Source organism: Lepidochelys olivacea, assembly GCF_965140295.1.
Source record: "Lepidochelys olivacea isolate rLepOli2 genome assembly, chromosome: 18".
Taxonomy (NCBI): Eukaryota; Metazoa; Chordata; order Testudines; family Cheloniidae; genus Lepidochelys; species Lepidochelys olivacea.
Genome location: NC_140428.1, coordinates 14001015 through 14021177, shown reverse-complemented (window position 1 = coordinate 14021177; position 20163 = coordinate 14001015). Strand labels below are relative to the sequence as shown.

At 53.5% G+C, this 20163-nt stretch overlaps 1 protein-coding gene across 7 annotated transcripts in view; it reads right to left on the bottom strand.

Moving 5' to 3' along the window:
* Positions 1 to 533: 533 nt before the first annotated feature.
* Positions 534 to 20163, bottom strand: part of ARHGEF10L (Rho guanine nucleotide exchange factor 10 like) — a 157434-nt gene continuing 137804 nt past the window's right edge. For all 7 annotated transcript variants that reach the window (XM_084651560.1, XM_084651558.1, XM_084651561.1 and 4 more), the window contains 3 exons: positions 11429 to 11603; positions 3464 to 3586; positions 534 to 1577 (listed from right to left, as the gene is read on the bottom strand). In XM_084651560.1, coding sequence (XP_084507686.1) covers positions 1063 to 1577; positions 3464 to 3586; positions 11429 to 11603 — 813 coding nt within the window. In that variant the 3' untranslated portion in view covers positions 534 to 1062. The remainder of the gene's footprint in view (positions 1578 to 3463; positions 3587 to 11428; positions 11604 to 20163) is intronic.

The following is a 20163-nucleotide window of genomic DNA, read 5'->3' as shown; positions in this document are numbered from 1 at the left end:
TAATGGGCTTAATCTGCAGCAAGGGAGATATAAGTTAGATATTAGGGGTATAAAGGACAGTTGAGCTCTAGAGTAGGTTACCAAGGGAGGCTGTGGGATCCCCATCACTGGCGTTTTCAAGAACAAGTTGGACAAACGCCTGTCAGGGGTGGTCTAGGTTTTCTTGGTTGTATCTCAGCGCAGGGCCTGGACTTGGTGACTTCTCAAGGACACTTCCAGCCCCATGCTTCTAGGATTCTTGTGACCTGGAATTGGGTTTCCCACATCCCAGCTGAGGGCCCAACCACCGCTATTTTGGTGGGGGCAGCTGTCTGGTTTGTCATGGGAAACATGGAAAGCTTGCGGGGTTCGTCCCTGTGCCAAAGCAGGCATCCTTTGAAACAAGTGTAAATCCTCATGGCTGGGAAAGCCGTTTCCTGCCCACCTCAAAACCAAGGCCCAAAGGTACATGCACCACAATGTCTGCAGGGCGCCCCAGCTGAACCCCACGTGACCGGCCAGCGAAGCTCAAGAGAACACAGTACCCGTTGGACTGCAATGTGCGCCCCCTTTTTATTCCTGCACTTCTGGATGCCACAATATATACAGATGGTTTTATTTATACCCGTAACAATATACAGAATTAGATTTTTATATATATATATATCTTCATATATTCACACACAGACACACAGACGCTCACGCCCCCTTCGGAAGGGACGTGCCCAAGAGCTCAGCAAACCTCCTCAGCCGGCAGGGAGGGTGCTGCTCCCGACGCACCCCACAACGGTAAAAGAACCCCCCAAAAAACAAGCTGGTTTCTCAAGAAAAAGAATAGTACATTTGAAAAAAAGTCTTTAAAAAAAGGGGAGTGAGAAGGGGTGTTCATTTGTTTGGTAAGTGGAAGAGGCTTCACCCCCTCCTGAGCAGCAGGCAAGTCATTCCCTAGGTTGGCCTGGGACGGTAGCAGATACAATCCCAGCATTCCCTGATGCAGGCCGCTCCTCATGGGGCTTGGCATGAGTCCGGAGCCAGAGTTAGCCACCCTAAGTGCTGCGTTGCAGGTAGCGGATGCCGTCGACGCTATAGCATCAAAGGGACCTGCCATATGAGAAGAGTGCTGTCCGTCTCGCTGCAGGCCGGCAGCTTGCTGCTGGGGTTGAAATTCCGATAGCCCCGCCCACCGGAGATGATGGCCACCGAGGAGATCTCCTTGCGGTGAGTGTCCCGGGTGCACGGCCTGCTCCGCACCCAGATGTCCGGGTCGTCGGCCATTTCGTAGATGGAGCCGTCCTCCTCGCTGTGCTCCAGGGTGCTCCCACCCGGCGCCGGAGGGGCATCTTTCACCGAGAGCAGCTGCCCAGGCAGGTGGGAGGTGGAGTGGAGGCGGTACTTCAGGAGGATCCCCTTCTTCCTCATCTCCCCGGCCGGGGGCTTGTCGAGGGCAGACAGCTCTGGAGACGGGCCGTCCGGCTTCTCCTCCTGGCCGCCCTCCTCCTCCTTTTCGTTCTTCAGCACGTCCGGGGCCAGGGTGCTGATGGCCACGGCCAGGAATTCCACAGGGCCACAGTGGCCGTTCAGAGAGACCATGCCTTTCCCTGGGAGAGGAGCCGGGAGGAGAGAGAGAGAGAGAGGTTTTATTAACAGGAAACGCTTCAGAAAACAAATCAAGTTCACGCCTCATAAATATTGGAAGGCTCGTCTGCTGAGTCCCGGCGGCTCCCTGCTGCCTCGATAACTAGAGCACGTTATTCTGAGATGCACAGACGGGCCCGAGCTCTCCGCTCCTCACCGTTAACCCTGCGCCCGCGAGGAGAGCAGGGGCCAGAGCGCTCAGCCCTCCGTGATGTGCATGAGCTGCATAGCCGGCCCAACGGCCCAGATCCTTCTAATTTCCACTGAAATCATTAAAGGGATCTGGGCTGACGTGCGCCTGCTGGGTCTGGCTATGCCACACCCAGCCTTTCCCAATGGAGCCGATGGCTCCTTATTCCACCCCCTCTGATTCTGCCTACAGTCCCAAGTCCCCTCCCACCTCATGGCCCCTGGGACTCCCTGTTCCCTGACTATGTGCTGTGCCCCCTTTTACCCCCCCGCGGTGCGACTCAAGGTTCATATTAATGGTGGGGGGGAATGCTGGGAAATCCCAGTGGCCAGTCCTGAAAGGGAAGCTCAGCCCACCCGTTGTGGTCGTGACGGGGACAGTTTTGACCCAGCGACGGTAACACGACCTCTCTCGGGGATCAGATGGTGCCCAAGCGGGGCTGTTTGCTGACATTCAGCAGCACCTGCTGGGGGGGTGGGAGGGAATAGAGGCGAAATACAGAGCGTTTCCAGCCCTGGTACCCACAGCTCCATCAGGGCACCCCAGCCCTGACCTGCAGCCCTTCTAGTTCATCCCTGGAGTTTACCATGCCCTCTCCTTCCCCAGGTGCAGTGAAGAATGACCCTGTCTCCCAGTGGCTGAGCCAGGGAGCACGGGGCTGCTGTCTGAGATAGGACCCAAAGGGTTTCATTCTGGCCTTTTGCCCCATGTGTCCCATGCTGGAAGGGGCTGGGAGGTACGACACACATTAAAGTCTCCTCCATGAGAACCCCCATGGTGTGCGACAAGGCAACAGATCTCCATGGTCCCATTCAGTTTGTCCAGGACTCAGCCCAGGGAGGGAGAGTGCCCACGAACACAAAGCAACATGCCAGGCTTTCATTTTGTAATGTGCGCCTGATGGGCATAGGAGGGCACCGAAATGCACTGGTGCACCCATGCGCCGGGGCAGGGGGGGTTACGCAAACACATGGATAAATACGGGACATTCCAGGACAAGCAGCGCTTACGGCTTCCCATCCTGAGACCCATGCAAGTGGCAACGCTTCCCGCAGCACAGCACCTTCGAGCAGCGCATCCGGGCATCCATTTACCGCTGGCTCAGTGCGCCGCTTGAGTCACCGGTGCCACCTCTGGCAGGGCCCGGGGCCTTTCTGGGAGGCGTCCCACCCCAGCACTGAGCCGGCCACGCTAAACCCCGCTGAGCCGCGGAGATCACGGTGGAAACACGCTCTGGGGCTCGCGACGCAAGCTGACAAAACAGACGCGCTAGCCCAGAGCCCGCAGCACGACAGGCTGGATTTCCAGGGCTGCGTTTGGTCTCGGCCGGGATCTGCGAAGGAATTCAAGGGAGCGATGTGCCCAAATGCCACTGGGATGTCATGGGACTTGGAGGGCCATGGTCCCTTCGCCTCATTTGCAAATCCCAGTGCGAGCACTTTGCTTGCCCTGCAAGACGTGCGAAGGAGCCAGCTGCAACGTCTCTGCAGTCCCACAGCGATTCTCCACCAGTCCCCCGGGTGCAGCTTAACCCTAGCTTGGCAGGCATCTACTAGCACCAACGCAGAGCTGACGATCTCCCTCCTGGCCCAGCTGAGAACCCTCCGCTCTGCCCAGCCCAGCTCCCAGGGGCAAGATGTACCAGAAGAGCACACTCACCAGTGATTTTGGGGATGCCCTCCAGCCTGGGCACAGGCAGTAACACGATGATGCCCTGGTCCGTGCCAACCCACAGGAGCCCCTGGCAGATCAGCAGGCTGGTGACACGGACGTTCTTCTGGCCTGTTGGGGGAGAGTAAGGAGTGAATGTCGATCTGCCCCAGGGAGAGGCTGCAGCCGTAGGTGGTGGAGGGGGTGAGACGGGCACCAGGAGACGAGCACTCCGACAGCAGCAAGCTTGGGGATAAGAGCCAGCAGGATGCCAAGGGGCATTAACTGGCACCATCAGGCAAGGGGGGATTGGCACGAGAGGGGCCTGGGACAAGCCAGCTCCAAAGGGAGCACGACAACGCTGCATCAGCAGGGGACGCTAAAAGGGAACAAGGGGCCAGCTTGGCTGGGGGACGGCGGGGAAAGCAGAGCACCGCCCGCACCCACCCAGCGCCCTGGCCCAGCAGTGGTGCTGGCCAAGAGCTGGGGCTAGGAAACGCCAGCATGCAGCACGTGGCGAGGGCCCCGGTGCCGGCACTGGCAAAGCTCTGACGGCGCGATTCCAGAGCCATGTTTTACACTCTGAATGCACGAGTGCCTCTCCCTTGCAAGAACAGAATACCCCGTTGTTTCTCGGCACCGACAATGAGACGGATAATTCGCTGCCATGAATTAACATGTTTTTGATGTCAGTCCAGATTAGCTCTTCCCGCGTGATCGGTGCGGCGCTGTCTTTTCATTTTAGCGGCAACGTTTGGGAGAAGAAGGTGGGGGGTGCGGGCGGCTTGGCGAGGATGCCTGTCTCCTCTCTCCAGCACTGACATACCTGAGGGCGGATGGGAGGCGGGGAGGAGAGGCCCTAGCAGAGAGAGGGGTAAGTGGCAGGGCGAGGCTCCATAGGGGAACCCAAACAGAGGAAGATTTCTCCGCCCCACCAGGGGCCGGGGCCGGCTGGTAAAAATCCACCCAATGCGATCACTGCACGGAGGGGCGGGGTGGGGGGGGCAAGGCTGGCTCATATCACACATGGGGGGGGCAGGGATCTGGCAAGCCACCCCGCAAGGCAGGACGAATGACGAGCGGGATGCTTAGTGCACAGTGCTAGGATGTACAAGTCATTTTGTGCCAACCGGGGTCCCTGTGCTTGCGATGGAGAGTCCCCTGGGGAAATACGACATGCCCCCCCTTTATCTCAGCCCAGGATGAGATAAAGGACACAAGCAGACGAGGGGAGGGGGGGAGCAGGAAGGGAAGCCCTCCCAGGTATAAGGAGGGCAGGGGTGGGCACAGGAGCACCAGCAGGGACCTAGGCCCCCGGCTATGTGCAATAGCAAGGGGGCTAGGGAGGAGCAGGCAGCCCCACTGAGCCGCAGAGCAGGAGGGCGCCAGAGCAGGACAGGTGGCCGCCCACCATTCCCAAGCACCGCAGGAGAAGGGCAGCTGCTCCGACCCCCTTAAGCAGCCGCCTCCTCCACTCCAGCCACGAGCCCAGCTGCACATCCTGTCCTCCCCACCCCCAGCTCAGGACTGAAGGCTTGGCCCCCGGCCTCCCCCGCCCCCCGTTCTCAGCACATTCGGTTGCCCACCTTTCCCTGCACACGCTGTGAAATGCTCCCCGCCTCCTGCTAGGCTCCCACCAGGCCTCATCCATGATCGGCGCCCTCCGCACCCCTCTCCCCCATCTAGGAGCTACTTCAAAATTAAAACACACACATCCCTTCAACGAACAGTAAAAAAACCAAAACAAAAAAAACCAAGGAGCGCAAGCAGAAGGAGAGGAGGTGGCTTGAGAGCCGTGTTTTGAGCACCCTGCCCTGAGCCTCAGTGTCCCCTGGCACCCTTTGTTCATCTTGTCTGTTTAGACTGTAAGCTCTGGGGCAAAGGCAGCCAAGCGAGGCGACCATACTGGTTAGGGGTATGATTTTTTCTTTGTCACTGAAATAGCTCTACCAGAAAAAACAATTACATACCAGGACCAACCCGAGGGTGGACATAGTTACAGTGATATAGCGGCGGCAGTCTGGCCCAGTGGCTAAAGCACTGGACTAGCACTCAGATCTATTCTTCGACTCTGCCACTGGCCTGGGCAACTCACTCCCCGCACCCCCCCCGTGCCTCAGTTTCCCCATCTGTAAAATGGAGATAATGGTACTGACCTGGGGCTTTGAGGTCTGCTGATGAGCAGTGCTATATGAGAGCTAGGGATTAGTAATAAACGGGTACATCGTATCCCCCTACCTGTTTGGGAATTCGCAATACCAGTGTAATTGTGTCCATGCTGATGGGGGTGGAACCGCTTGAACTAAACTGGTATAGTTTAAAACGATTCCACTTGCTCGTGCAGACAAGGCCTAAGCGTCTGTGCAGCGCTGAGCACAACAGAGCCCCGATCGCCAGTGAGACCTCTTGGCAATCCCATTAATAAGATCCTTAACTCTTCAGAACTCTTTTGCAGCTGGGCTCCCCAAGCTCGCTCCAAGAAAGGAAAAGCAAGACATCCAAAAAAAAAAAAAAAAGTAAGATTTCTAATGGCAAATAAATATTTTATCACCGCGACTTAACACTGCAGCGTTGGATTCACCGAAGCAATATATCTGCTGAGCTACGTGAGAAAGCCGGGGCTCTCCGCGAAGACTTTATTAACGACCTGTCTGGTTAAAAAGGATGAGGGCGCTTAAGTTCAAAAACGCATTAATGCCAAAACCCTCACTCTCCCAGGAAGAAAAGGAAGTGATCAATTTTTTAACATGCCCTAAAAAAAACCAACAACCCCCCCACCTACCCACTTACACGACGACTGCCTTTATTACGAATTAAACAATTACTCCTGTTCATCACTGGAGTGAGGGGTGGGGACACCAACCTTCAGAGCCGAGGGGCGTGGGGGGGTCGGAGGGAGGTGACATTTCAGAATTCTTCCCAGTTGATTTCCCTGCTCTTAAAGGGCCGCTGGTGCTTTGGGTGAAATGAGCGATAGGTACGGAGCAGAACTTCTTGATTCCAACACACCCTTTGAAGTTTGGGTCCGAAATCCAGGGCTCCAGCCCGTTTCTAAAGGTGAGCTTCAGGCCTGGTCCTCACTGGTGGGACTGCCCTGATATCAGCCAGAGGCGTAGCTGCATCAGGGCAATTCTAGACCACAGTCAGACAGGGGGTATGTCTGCAGGGCAATCCCAGGGCGTGGGATTCACATCTCTTTTTTTAATTGTGCAGGTCCAGTAGGCACACCCCAGCTAGCTTTAATCTAGCTCGCTCGGGCCCTGGAGGTGTGACGAGGCACCGCAGAGGGCTTCAGCGCAGGCTGGACGAGCCCAGCTGGAACCCTGCGTAATCACGCGTTCGGCCGCAGCACTGTTACTCTGGTATCCCAGCCAGCTAGATTAGCACTAGTGGGTGCGTCCACTGGAGTGGCAACCACAGCCCGTGATTACAGTTCAGACACACACACAGCGGGATCAGTGCAAAACAGTTTTACCCTCTCTGCACTACGCATCTGCACTGGTGCCTTGTGCTGGGGGCTGGAACGTGGGCAGCCCCCCTACCCCCGAGTAGAAAAGGCCTTAAAAGCCAGCATCGATTCTATTTTTGGATTTTCTATAGCCGCAGTATAGAGGCTCAATCCACGAGAACTGTATTAAATCAGAAACTGCCCCTCCTCGTTAGTCTCAGCAGAGGCCAAGGAATGAATGGGGCATAAACCTCTCATTCTTCCAGGGGCTCAAGTCCTTCCAGGTCAGGATGGTTAGCAGGGCAGCCTGGGGGGGAGGTGGGGGGGCAGGGGAAGGGGAGGGCATAGGGTGACCAGATGTCCCAATTTTATAGGGACAGTTCCGATTTTTGGGTCTTTTTCTTATATAGGCTCCTATTACCCCCCACCCCCGTCCCAATTTTTCACATTTGCTGTCTGGTCACCTGAAGAGGGCACGACCTATCGCTATTCTGTGGATAAATGCAGAACTTCCCCTTCAGGGGCTGCCAGCTCACAGTTGCCTCTGTTTGGGAGTCAATCCCTCAGAATGCATTTCTCATCCCCGCAGCCCACTAAAAGAAATCCTTTAGCACTGAAAAGCATTTGCATGACAACAGGATCTTTGTTTCCACTGAGTTCACTAGCTCCTGACTTCTCATCGGCCCATTAGATGTGGTTAGTTTTTGTGATATCGCTATCGGTTGCCTTGCAAACAACTGACGGCACAAACGTAGGATGGCAATTTAGAGAGGGGTGGGGGGAAATGGGAGGGATTGGCAGATGAGCCAATGAGAAGCAAGAGATCCTGTTCTATGCGGACGACCCTGGTAATAAAATAACAGCAAACAGATGAGAACGCAGAAGAGGTGATCTCTGGGTAGAACTTTCTCCGGAAGGGATCAGTAAAGGACTTTAAGATCTAGCACCTTGCCTAAATGAGGGAAACTTGCAGTGATGTGAACTACAGCAGCGTGCAAACTTCTAAAGTGTGTCCATTGCAGTCGTGCAAAAATGTGGCAGGCCCTGGTGCAAATTCCAGTTTGCACCAGCGTAGGGTATCTGCACTAGAGGTTTCCACCAGTGCAGCTGTATTGATGTCATGACACTTGTACACGTTTCTCCAGGCAGCCAAGCACTAGGATTTTGTCTGTGTCTTTTTAAACAGTGCATGAGAATTGTGCGCTCATGAAAGAAGCCAGCCTGAAGACCAAAGAGACTCAAGTTCTGTATGTAACCACAGAGCAGGGACCAGGAAAACTGCCCCCCTCCCCCAGCTGCCCTGCCAATGTGCCTCACCCCTGACACGTGGGGACTGGCCCTCTCTCGGGATGAGGAGGGAGCTCAGTGGATGACTGTGCATGACTTGACTTGTCAGCGGAGGCTGCCAAGAAGTGAGGGTGGTTCCACCGGGACCCTGACACAGCCCGCAAATCATTTCACTCTGTGCTGAACAGCCTTCCGCAGGGCAGGTGTTTGGCATCACCAGCGTCTTCATCAAGTTTAAATGCGACCGAGTGAAGTAATTAGGCCACATGGATACTGACAACAAGAGAGTGTTTAACAAAGCCGAAACAATGAAGCTCTACGTGTCATAAACACCCCCCTCCTCCCAGCAGGCTCCTCCCTCATCCACAGACCTCAAAGCACTTCACAAAGGTGGAGAAGGATGACTAGTCCCATTTTTAAGCTGGGGAAACTGAGGCACTGGAAACTTTCCCTAAACGCTCACGGTCGCACCATAAATAAATGGCCGAGCTGGGAAATAGAACCTAAGTCTCCTGAATCAGAGGGGGCGGCAAACAGGTATCATTCCCATTTTACAAGAGGAGAAGCCAAGGCAGTTCTGTGCTTCAACTACAGAGCTACCCCTCTGTATCAGTCAAGACAGGCATCTGGGATCATCTTGCCATCTAATGGCCAGAGAACTTGCCAAGAATCCCAACGCTGCTGTGGGCTTGGGGGTAAATGGTCCCGAGTCCCCCCTCTCTGGTGAGCTGCTGATCACGGCTCTAGGGTGAGACGTGCTTGCTGTGGGGGGTCGGGGGGGAGGGACCAGACACAGAACAAGCCCCTTTTCAGACGGTCCCTCACTGTGGTACAGTCCCGGCCCTTTAAGAGTCATCCTAGAGAATCCACCCTGCGGGCAGCTCCCTGAGTTGCTGTTTGAAAAGGAAGAGGAGAGAAGGCCAGGAGGAAATTTAAAGGGCCAGGCCTGTCATTTTAACGCAGTCTGATAGACTATCAGGGTTGGAACGGACCTCAGGAGATCATCTAGTCCAACCCCCTGCTCAAAGCAGGACCAATCCCCAATTTTTTTGCCCCAGATCCCTAAATGGCCCCCTCAAGGATTGAACTCACAACCCTGGGTTTAGCAGGCCAATGCCCAAACCACTGAGCTATCCCTCCCTCCTCCTCCCAGGATTGCTTCTCCAATGCTTTGCAAGGGTGAGTGTGGGCAAAAGGATCCATGCTCCAAAGTGGGGGGTTTCTCCCCGCATCTCCCACACCCCACTTTCCCCCTCCCCTCTCCATTCACCCTTCCCACTCCACCCCCTCCCTCTGCCCTCCAGCAAAGCAGGCTATAAATACTCTGCGGGCACCCAGCGGCTCCACATCCGCTGGGGAGGAGGCAGGGGAGGACCACAGCCGTAGGGGTCAGTCCAGAAAGGGGCTGCTGGTAAAGCGGTGACCAGCTTTTCAAATCACCAGCTAAGAATCCCAGCCAAACACGCAGCAAGAAAGATGCTTCCTTATAGCAACAGCATATGCAGGCATCAGACAAAGGCCGTTTCCCACAGCAGCGGTCGCAGCCCATCTGGCTCCATTCGCCGAGCAATTAGCTGGAGTTCTGCAGCGTGTCCGGCCCACACGCCTCTTTAATGATAAACACGGCCCCTTCCCAGCACTGCTTCGGGGCTGAGGCAGGGCTCGGGACAGAGATGCTGCCAAGCAGCTTTTCCCCCTGAACGCAGGGGGTTGTTTATTTCAAGGGGTGAATGTTCCCCCCCCCAGGGAGGGTGGGTTTGGCCCAATCTGCCGTGTGCGTCCCATGTGAACGGGATGCCCGCAAAGCTTATGGGAGCAGGGCTGGAAGGGGTCGTTTCTCTGCCGATCTTCACCCCCCTGCCATGAGACGCTACCAACACGCTGATCCTCATGCAAAAAATCGGCCTCGTCCCTGGTTATAGCATGGGAGGGATGCGGGGGTGGAGAAGGCAAACTCCTCTCCAGCCTGCAGCTACACTGGTAAGAGACCCTGGCCCATGCCCCGCAGCTGGCCCCACTGGCGGGGTTTGGCTCAGTCAGCGTCCGGCCATCTGGACAAAGCAGTGTGCATCCAAGCAGAGCAGCGAGCTCAACTGGAGGAGGTGCTACCTGACCAGTTAATCCACACAGGGGAATGGGATCAAGGGCATGCGCAAGGAGGGGGCCACATCCGGGGGAGGGAGACAGTCTCTCCAGCTGCAGGGGGCACAGAAAATGCCCCTCCAAAAGCAGCCATACTGATTCCAGTGCATGCCCCTGAACAGGATGGAGGAGAGTTTGGAATGGGAACGGACCATGTGGACAAAGGGAAGTGGAGAGGAGGCTTAAAGCAGAAAGGGTCTACAGCGCAACAAAGTGGTGTGTGAGCACCACTGCTCCCTAGTGGTTAGTATCAGAACTGCTCAACTGTGTGTCATAAGCCCCTACACTGCTAACCGGAGGATCAGGGTTCAGGGATCAGGCCATCGTGAAGTTCTGGTTGGGCCATGGCTTCCTGGCAATAAGCAAGGGAGGGAAAGGAGAATCTGAAGCTCAGAGAAAAATCCAGCCAGCCTGCTCAGAACAGCACCCCCTGCTGCTCGTAGGCGGGAAGTGCTCTCTCCAGAGAGAGACAATGGATGTCTTGGGAGTGGCATGAACACCGCGGAACACTAATCAGGGCAGAACACGTTCTTGACACTAATTGTCTCAGGGCTGATTTTCTTTGCTGGTTCGCAGGGAGGAAGAATGGGTCTTTCCCCAAAGATCGGCATTGCAGCCCTCCAGCAAACTCACCTCCTCCCCGCGGCATCTCCCCACAGTCACGCCCACTCTGCGGCTATGACAAAGCCAGGCCTGACCCCTGCCAAAGCTCTGCCACTGGGCCCCACGGGTGCTAAAGCAGCCTGCCTCACCCCAGACAGAAGGGCCCCTTCCACATGGACCCACGGCCTGCACACTGGGATGAAGAAGCTGGAGGAGGTCACCGAATCCACACCTCCCTGAGAACAGCTGGCTCCTGGCCACCAGGTCATTGCCAGCAACTGTTACTGTCACAGCATGTGTCCAAGACCACATCCAGCCTTCCCATTTCCAGAGGGTCAAGTGCTTCCCCTGGACATGCTCCCCCGCTCCTCACGGCCTCTCTACCACCCTAAGCACGTAGGGAGCGGCCTTCCCCCACACACCCACCGGCCCTGGGGCTGATCCTCAGTGGGCTGCCCCCTAAGAAACAGCCCCGCCCTCCCCCCCACCCCTACCTGGCAGGACGAAGGTGGTCCGCGTTGCTATGTTAATCTCCTGCAGATGCTCCAGGGTCTCGGTGTGAAAGAGGCGAATGGAGGACCCCGAGGAGAAGGCCATCCAGACGCCGCTGCCTGCCTTGATCATGTGCGTCACACTGGCTTCCTCGTCCGGGTGGGCCTCAAAGGTTTGCTGCGGGGGGGACGAAAGAGGAGGGTTGAGAGGGGCCATCGCTGTGGAGCATGTTATCACAGGGCAGGTGCTGAACGGCCCGTTACGCAGGGTGCACGGAGGGAACTAAAGATGGCAGGTGCTTGCACCCTGCACGGTGGGAACTCCTGGAGCCAGCAAGTGGGATCTCTCTGTTGGGTGGACAGGACTCTCTACACCCATTCGTATTGCATAACTGCACTGGCCAATCCTGCCAGCTCTGCATGGTAGGACATCCCAGAATGCATTGCCCTCAGTGCTGCTGGTGTGATCCATCCCCTGCCTTGCCACTAGGGGATAGCTGTCCCCAACTTCCCACAATGCACTAGAGCAAACCCAGTTAGGCAGCACGGTCATGGAAACACAAACATGGCTGCCAAGGCACAACACCGCACCAACGGAACGGGGGCAGTGCTGGTGTGGCCAATCGAGGTGACTGGGCTAGTAACTGGTTACAAAATCACAGGCAAATGTTGGGATGTGAATGGAGCACTGGGCTGGGACTCAGGATACCCAGATTCTATTCCCGGCTCTGCCACTGACCTGCTGGATGACCTGGGGCAAGACACTTCACCTCCCTGTACCTCAGTTTTCCCATCTGTAAAATGGGGTTAATGATCCCATGCTCCTTTGCAAAGCACTTTGAGATCTTCTAAGGGAAGTGCTAAATAAGAGCTTGGGAATATTATTAATTGGAGGTGAGGCGTGTCCCATATGTTTGCAAAGCAAGGGGGACACAACAATAGAGGATCCCCAAATTACTGATAGGATCAATCCCACCCTATTCCCCCATAGGGTAAGAGGAGGAATAGTGGCTACAGACATGAAAGCAGAGACCAGTCAGTGTGACCAGGGGAAAGCAGGCCTAAGAGAGAAGCCCTGGGGTGAAGCAGAAGCACTTCAGAGCAGGGGAATGGTCTGGGCTGGTTTCTAATCAGCCAGGTCTTGATTTTAAACCGCCCCCACCCATCAGAGTGCATGCAGACAGTGCTGTTCCCTCCAGTGCCCTTCCCTCCAGTGCCCGTAGGGCGCAGGAATTCACAGCCTCTGCTCCCATCTTCCTGCTAAGTGATCCTAGCAGAACCACCCTGTGAATGCAAGTGAAACAGTGCCCCTTCCGCCGGGGCCCCTCATCCCACACGGCTGCCGCCACACACGAAACCACGACTAAGCAGCCCAGCCTGGCCTGCTGCCCACCCTAGAGAATGCCCCTGCGCCTAACTCCTGGATCCAAACACCCTTGCAAGTGGGGGAGGGGAACCGAAAAGCAACCCTGGGGACGCTAGCCAAGGGCAGCGAGCCAGTCCCGCCACTCACGCTGCTGCAGCTAAGTTCTGTTGTTCGCGTGCGAGCTTGCTCGGAGCCAGCATGGGTAAGCTCCCGGAAGCTGGGAATCACCCGCCAGATCCAAGTATAGACAAACCCTGTGTCCTTTCAGGGGAACTATCGGCAGGGATCACACTTCCCGTTGTGTCTGTGCAGCACCCCAGTGAAGCAGAGTAAATGCTCACCTTAGCAGGGATGCTAGGGTTAAGTGGGGAACCCACGGCTCATTCAATCAACTTTCTGAGAATTTCACTGGTCAACCCCGAAGAGATTTGCAGTTCAGATTTCAGCGCGTTGCTGATGTCTTGCTCTCTAAGGGTTTCATACCACTGCCCATCAACCTCGCATCTGAATAAGATCCACAGCAACCGTGGATTTTATGTCCCTAGTGGATTTTACGGACTCATAAAAACTCCACTCCCTCTATTCCCACCTAGTGTAGATCACCCATGCCCATACCCTCCCCATACAGGCATCAGCCTCCTTTAGTCTAACCTGGCAAGAGTTCAACCCAGGGAAGGGGTGGGAATAATTTTGTCTAGAACAAACAATTACTCATTTCCAGGCCTGGTGGCAATTGATTTACACAGGGACTTCATGACAAAAAGCTGAACTCCGAGGTTAGATTTACAGTACAGGTGGAAAGATTCTGCTCTGCAGGGAACTGTGGGTTTGTCTAGACGGTGATACCCCCTCCCGCTCCTGGCACTGAGTCTCAGAGCCTAGGTCAGCTGACTCTGACTTGGGCCGCGGGGCTAAAGATAGCAGTGTAGACGTTTGTCTCTGATCCTGGGTTCTGAGACCCCACAAGGCTGAATGTCTCCACTTCAATTTTATAGCTCCACAGCCCAAGGCCCAAGAGAGGTGACCGAGGCCAGTCTCGGCTATGCCTCAGGTCTTCTTCGGCAATGTAGACATACCCTTGGAGTCAGGGCTCCTGGGTTCTGTTCTTGGCCCTGGGCAGTGTGAGGTCTAGAGATTAGAGCGAGGACTCTTCTATACTCTTCCTGGCTCTGGAAAGGAATTCGAGTTGTTTAAAAATAGGGTCTGGAGTCAGGGCTTCTGAGTTCCTCCAGGAAGTCAAAGTAGATGCTCACAATGGATCGTTCGTGCCTTAACAAAAATAAGCTATGGATCATAAAGGACAAAACAATCTCAAAAGCATGTATCTGAGCGACCACTCCAAACGGGAATACGGCAACATGCACTACAGAACTTTTAGTGCTGCTAGTGCGTGGCAAGCTAGGATGCTGTAGATTCATGGCTGGCCGTGCAGATAAGCCCTTAGACACTCAGGAGCTTAAAGCTCATTGACGGTCATCGGCGCTTCCACGCCTAAGTACCCCAGTCACTTTTGAAAGGGAGAATTAGGTGCTTCTAAAACTTTTACCCCAAACCTACCAATCAGTTGGGATAAAGCTGCAACCTTTGCAAAAACACTTCCCATGGCACATTCCAACCCGCAGAGCTCACCTCCAATAACTGAAAACATCGGTGTTACAACTCACCTAAAAAAACCCAGTACGGCCCCAGGCAGTGAAAATCAGGGCATGAAATAAACCTGAAGTTTACACGCTGCCTCTTTTTTGAGTTATGGGAGGTCAAAAGAAGTTAGAACAATTTTCAAAAGCCACCAGCTTTCCAGTGTCAGAACTCAGCTGGCTCGTCCCATCCATCTCAAACTTCTTGAGCAAAATGGCTTCTCCAAGTGTGGAGAACACAGGGATTTGTAATGTACAAAGGACCCTTGTTACCCTCCCCCCCACACCCCAAAACTGGGATAATGGCTGGGGAGGTAGGGAAGAGCGCAACTGTGCAAGTCAGGCTTAGAAGAGAAGCATCACGATTATTTGTGTTGCAGTTAGAGGCTTCAGTCAGGGCCCAGTTGCGCCAGTCACCACACAGATATAACAAGAAAGATGGTCCCTCCCCCAAATTGCTCACGAGGAACTAAGATGTGGGCTCCACGCAGGCCAAAGGGGTTTCTAGGGGAAGGTGGATTCCATGTGGAAAATGTCACCTCTTTTACCCTGGAGATGGCAAAGAGTAGGGTGAAAGATTAGAGGGCACTAGCTCGGGAGTTTTGCAAGACAGTGATGACTTCAGACGGCCCCGCTCAGAAAGCAGATACGTGCCACCGGTAAGTCCAAGTGCACTGTTTGATAAAGACAGAGGCACCACCATGTTAGGATGCATGAGTCTTCATTGAATTTCCCACGCTGGCCGTTGGGATCTCCTGACTGCCACGCCTGACCGAGACAACGCAGCCCATAACCCAGAGCCACGAGCAGCTTGGTCCTGCTCCCCATGAAGCCAATGCTCCAAATGAGATGCTGTCCCAGTCCCACACATCGGAGGAGCTGGAATCCAGCCCCCCACCCCCCAGTCAGGTGAGAACGTTCAGGTTCCACCTTCCCCCTGCCCCAGCCCTCAAGTAGCAGATATTTATTCTCCAACAATGGGGCCATCTGCATCCCCCTCTGCCATGCCCTCTGAAGTCCCGTGTCAGAGCCTCTGGCTGAGAAGAACTAGACAGGAGCCCCTTAGTGTAGCTTCTAAACCAACTACTTGGCATCACCGAGACACACTGGTCCCCTCCCAGCACCCAACACCTCTCATCATCAGGCTGGTTGAGAGTGAGAGAGGGCTGGTCTGAAAGCAGGTATGACCCCTTGCCACCAAGCCATGAGTTTGTCCCCACAATTGAAGCAGCTTAACGAGAACCACGCTGACAAACTCCATTGAGATGGTAACGCTGGGTAACCAGGTGTCACCATCCTCTTTTCAGGTCTCAGAAGGCGCTTGCCCAAGGTCTTTTCAAGGTGAATAGTTGTTCTTAAAATCCAGAGACAACGGATTGTCCCAGAAGCAAGAAAGCTGTCCCGAGACAGCTAGCAGCCAGCCTGGTCCCCAGTGGGTGTTCATTCACATCAAAACCCACCACCACCACAGTTCCGCACCATTAGCGACTGCTCAAAGGTAACAGGACCAGAAGGCCATGGAGGCTGCAGCAGATCGGGACTCCTCTCGCAGAGCTGGGGGGTCCTGGGACTGGAGCAAAGGGTGATGGCCCTCTCTCCCCCGCTACACTGGCTCAGCTGAATAGGAGGATCTTGTAAAAGACATACCCAGTGTCAGACCCAGCCACTTCCACGAGCCCCCGAACTCCTGGCACGAGGAAGTAGGTTCCCCTGCCCTCCACCCCGCGTCTAGACGTCAAATTCAACCACTCTTGTATCACCATCTCCAGCCCTTGGGCTGGTCTCCTGAGCGGGAAGAGGTCCAATTTCAGTGCTGACCTTTTGCGGCATTTCAGCTTCACCTCAAAGGGACACAAACAAAGCTAATTTGGAAAAAGGAGAGGTTACATGAAACCAGCAACTAGCGACATATTGATCTTTGGAGACACGGGGGCTGGGAGCTGCTCAGAGATGTTAACCAAGGACACGCTTGAGACACATGCGCAGAGAGACTGAATTGCTGCATGGCTCAGGCTGCCAAAGCCACGACAAGAAGTCGACTGACTGAGGGGTCAAATCAGGAGTAATCCCATTGACTCCTGCATCGTACCAAAGTGCTTCCCATACTGAGATGTGGCCAGCTTTGGGGAGGAGCAACCAATCAGCACACGCTGCACTGTGTACAAACGGGTTCTGCAACCCTGAATTACCCACAGTAGCACTTACTCACTCCTATTGAAGTCAGCCAGGTTGCTCACCTGAGCCAGGGGCTACTTAGTGCACTAAGGGTTGCACAGCCTACACCCCAAAGGAGGAATACTGGAAGAGCATTTATAAACAAGCGAATACAATGACGTAACAAGCAAATCCTTCACCCGCACCCTCTCCACAGCCCGGGACGTGTCACCTGCCTACCCAAAGGCACCCTCCAAACTGCTGCTCACATCCACTCCCCTCTCAGAATCCAGAGGTGAAGGGGTCTCTCTCACACCCCCAGCCACCCTCCACCTCCATCAGGGATCTGTTCAGCTCAAGTGTACCGGGAACTGAATTCAGGTCTGGCCAATACCAACTTGCTATTCATTTAAATGAGCTTATTTTCCATCTTCTCACTGACCTACAGATACCCTTCCGTGCCTCCACCCCCGCTCATGCTCCAGGGAACTCCCTCTGCCCATGCCTCCAATGCTCCATCTACTAAATTAATTGCCACACTGGAAAGTCACTATTCCCCAAACAGACAGGCCTTGTGAATGCTGCCCATTAAACAAAGAGCCGGCAAACACGCAGACCCATGGTAACGCAGGGAAGGCGCTTACCAAGCCTAGCCTGCAGACATGCGCTGGAGGATTCTGCTGTATTTCCCAGTTAAGTTACATCCTCGGGATACCCTGGGGAAAACTGAGATAGGGAACACGGTCTAAGCAGCCCTCATGCATGGGTCCTCCTGCCCGCTCTGCTACTGACCCCCCATGGGAACTTGGGCAAGGCATTTTGCCATTCTGTGCCTCAGTTTCCCCACCTGTGGGAATGGGGCTAATACTTACCTGCTTTTGTAAATCTCTTTGAAAGGCCTGGCAGAGGAGTGCTACACAAAGGCCCAACCGGGTGCTCCCTCTGTGTGCAGCTGTCGGGAATCTTTTAGAAAACCCCCCAATCCTGATTTTAAAAACTGCTACTGATGGAGAGTGCACTACAAAACTCTAAATTGTCCCAAAGGTTAATTTCCCTCACTGTTAAAAATGTACATCTTATTCCCAGTCTGAATGTGTCTAGCTTCAACTTCCCAGCCACTGGGTCGTGTTAGACCTTTCTCTGCTCAGTCGAAGAGCCCATCATCAGCTTTTTGTTCCCCCGTCTAGTTACTTATAAACTGATCAAGTCTCCCCTTAACCTTCTCTTTGTTAAGCTAAATAGATTGAGCTCCTTGTGTCTCTCACTCTAAGGCATGTTTTTAATCATTCTCGTGGCTCATCTCTGAACCCTCTCCAATGTATCAACATCCTTCCTGAATTGGGGGCCTCAGAACTGGACATAGGATACCAGCTGTGGTCGCATCAGCGCCAAATGCAGCAGTAAAATAACCCCTCTTCCTACTCAAGGTCCCCCCAGGATGTTCATGTTCATATTCAGAGTGTGTGTGTGGAGGGGGACGGGACTAGAACAATGAGGTCCCATTCCTGGACTGGGGTGCTAGGCAATAGGAATTTTTAACAGAGAAGTCAGGACTGGGTAACTACCCTATGTCCAGATCTCATCATCTCCTCTTGTTTCTGCCAATGATCCAAAGGATCTCACTGGATCAGCTCCCTTGGGTTATGCAGAGTCCCCAGTAGTTTAATCACTTCTGTGGTGCTATTAGGCCGCCGAGGACAATGAACGGCCAAAACAATGCACTAAACTGCTGTCGCATCAAATATGAGGCACTCAAAGACATCCCATAGAAGACACTAATTGTTTCCTGGAAAGCTAAAAATAAAAGACAGCTATTTGTTCATATCTGGGGCACAAAAAAGGAAAGAAAGAGCCACAAGCCACAGGAAGTCCAGTCTGGAGTTTGGTACTGCTTTAAATGAACCCTTTTAATGCCCCATCTGGTCTGACCCTATGGACATCCAGCAAATACATAAAATCTGCAGGCTTTAGAGCCTTTTTCAAAGCCATCTAGGGGATTTGGAAGCCAAGTGCATGAAAATCTCAGTCTTTTTACGTACCCTCTGCTTAACAGGTGATGGGATGTAAGAACATGGCTACGACTTCTGACTACGTGCATGAGCCCAAGCTGCAGAGTCTGGCATCCAGCTCTCAGTTTAGAGATGTCTGGGTCCGGTATTTTGGTTCAGGCCAAATGGAAATCTCTAACACAAAGTCAGGTTCTTTTCTCCTTCCTGATTTACACCAACATAACTAGCTCCCCTGGATGTCAGAGGAGTTGCTCTAATTCCACACCAGTGCAGCTGAGTCCAAAATAACTCTGCTTGTGGGATCGCATCCAAGCTACTTCTATCACTATCATGTCAGAGCACCTTGCCATTGTTAATGGATTTAGGGTCACAACGCCCCTCTGAGAAGGGCAGGGCTATTATCCCCATTTTGCAGACGGGGGATCTATTGCGCAGAGAGGCTAAGTGACTTGCACAAGGTCTGCACAGAGAAGTGTGTAGTGGAGCAGAGATGGAACACCAGGGTCTTCCAAGTCCCAGGCTAGTGTCCTAATCCCTGGACGACCTTTCCTGTGCTCATTCTTACCTCCACCAGCATGTGTTAGTAGCGTGATTAAAAGCAGACGAACAGCTGATTTATTATCCCCCTCCCCTACTTTAACAATAAAACCCATTTCTGGGCCAAGAGCCTATGCTCCATGTCCCAGCTCAGAGCAAAATTTTATGGTGGGAGTTATAAAATCCTGAATATTATATTGGAAATGCTGCGACAAGCTTACCTACAGCAGCACGATATTTATGGACCTAGAAATGTCTATATAAAATAGAGGCCCTATAAATCCACACAGCAGCAGGCAAGGCAGGAAAAGTCATTAGTATTGATGAGACATCAGTCGTGCTAGGAAACTTCCAAGCTGCCGTTGATAAGAAGAAGCCTTCTTGGGAACCTGGGGCCCAATCCAACCACCTTTAAGGCAATGGGAGTTTTTCCTGTTGAGTTGAAATGGGAGCCTGGATTGAGCCTGGTATTTTGAGAAGAATGTGGGGTTAAGGAATGGGACTCAGAACCGGATTCCAGTTCCCAGCTCTGTCACCTTTAGAGCTGGCTGGGAATTTTTCAATGTTTTTTTTTGGCCCCCCCAACAAATGCTGATTTGCTGAAACTGAAGCTGTTCACGAAACAGGGTCAGGTTCAAGGAATTTCCTGACTCAAAAGAAAGATTTTTTTCTCCTCAAAACGGCACGTTTGGATACTTTCAAAATGAAAAGAATTTGTGGTTTTCCAGTTAATGACTTTTCATTTGGAAATTTAAGCTAAGGAGACGGGGAAAAGTCTAAAAAGAGGAAAAAAGATTGAAATCAAAACAAAATGTTTCAATTGACCACAGAACCTGGGGTTTTGGTTTGCAAATGTTTGAGATTTGGGCTTTTTGACCCAAACTGAGAAAGGAAAAGATTTCAGACTCAGGGTGGAAAAACCATATCCCACTTAGCTTTAACACATCCTTCCTGAGAGACCTTGGATAGGTCACATAGGCACTTCTGAAAATTTCACCTTCAGTGACTTAGGAGCCTAAGAGCCTAAGTCACTTT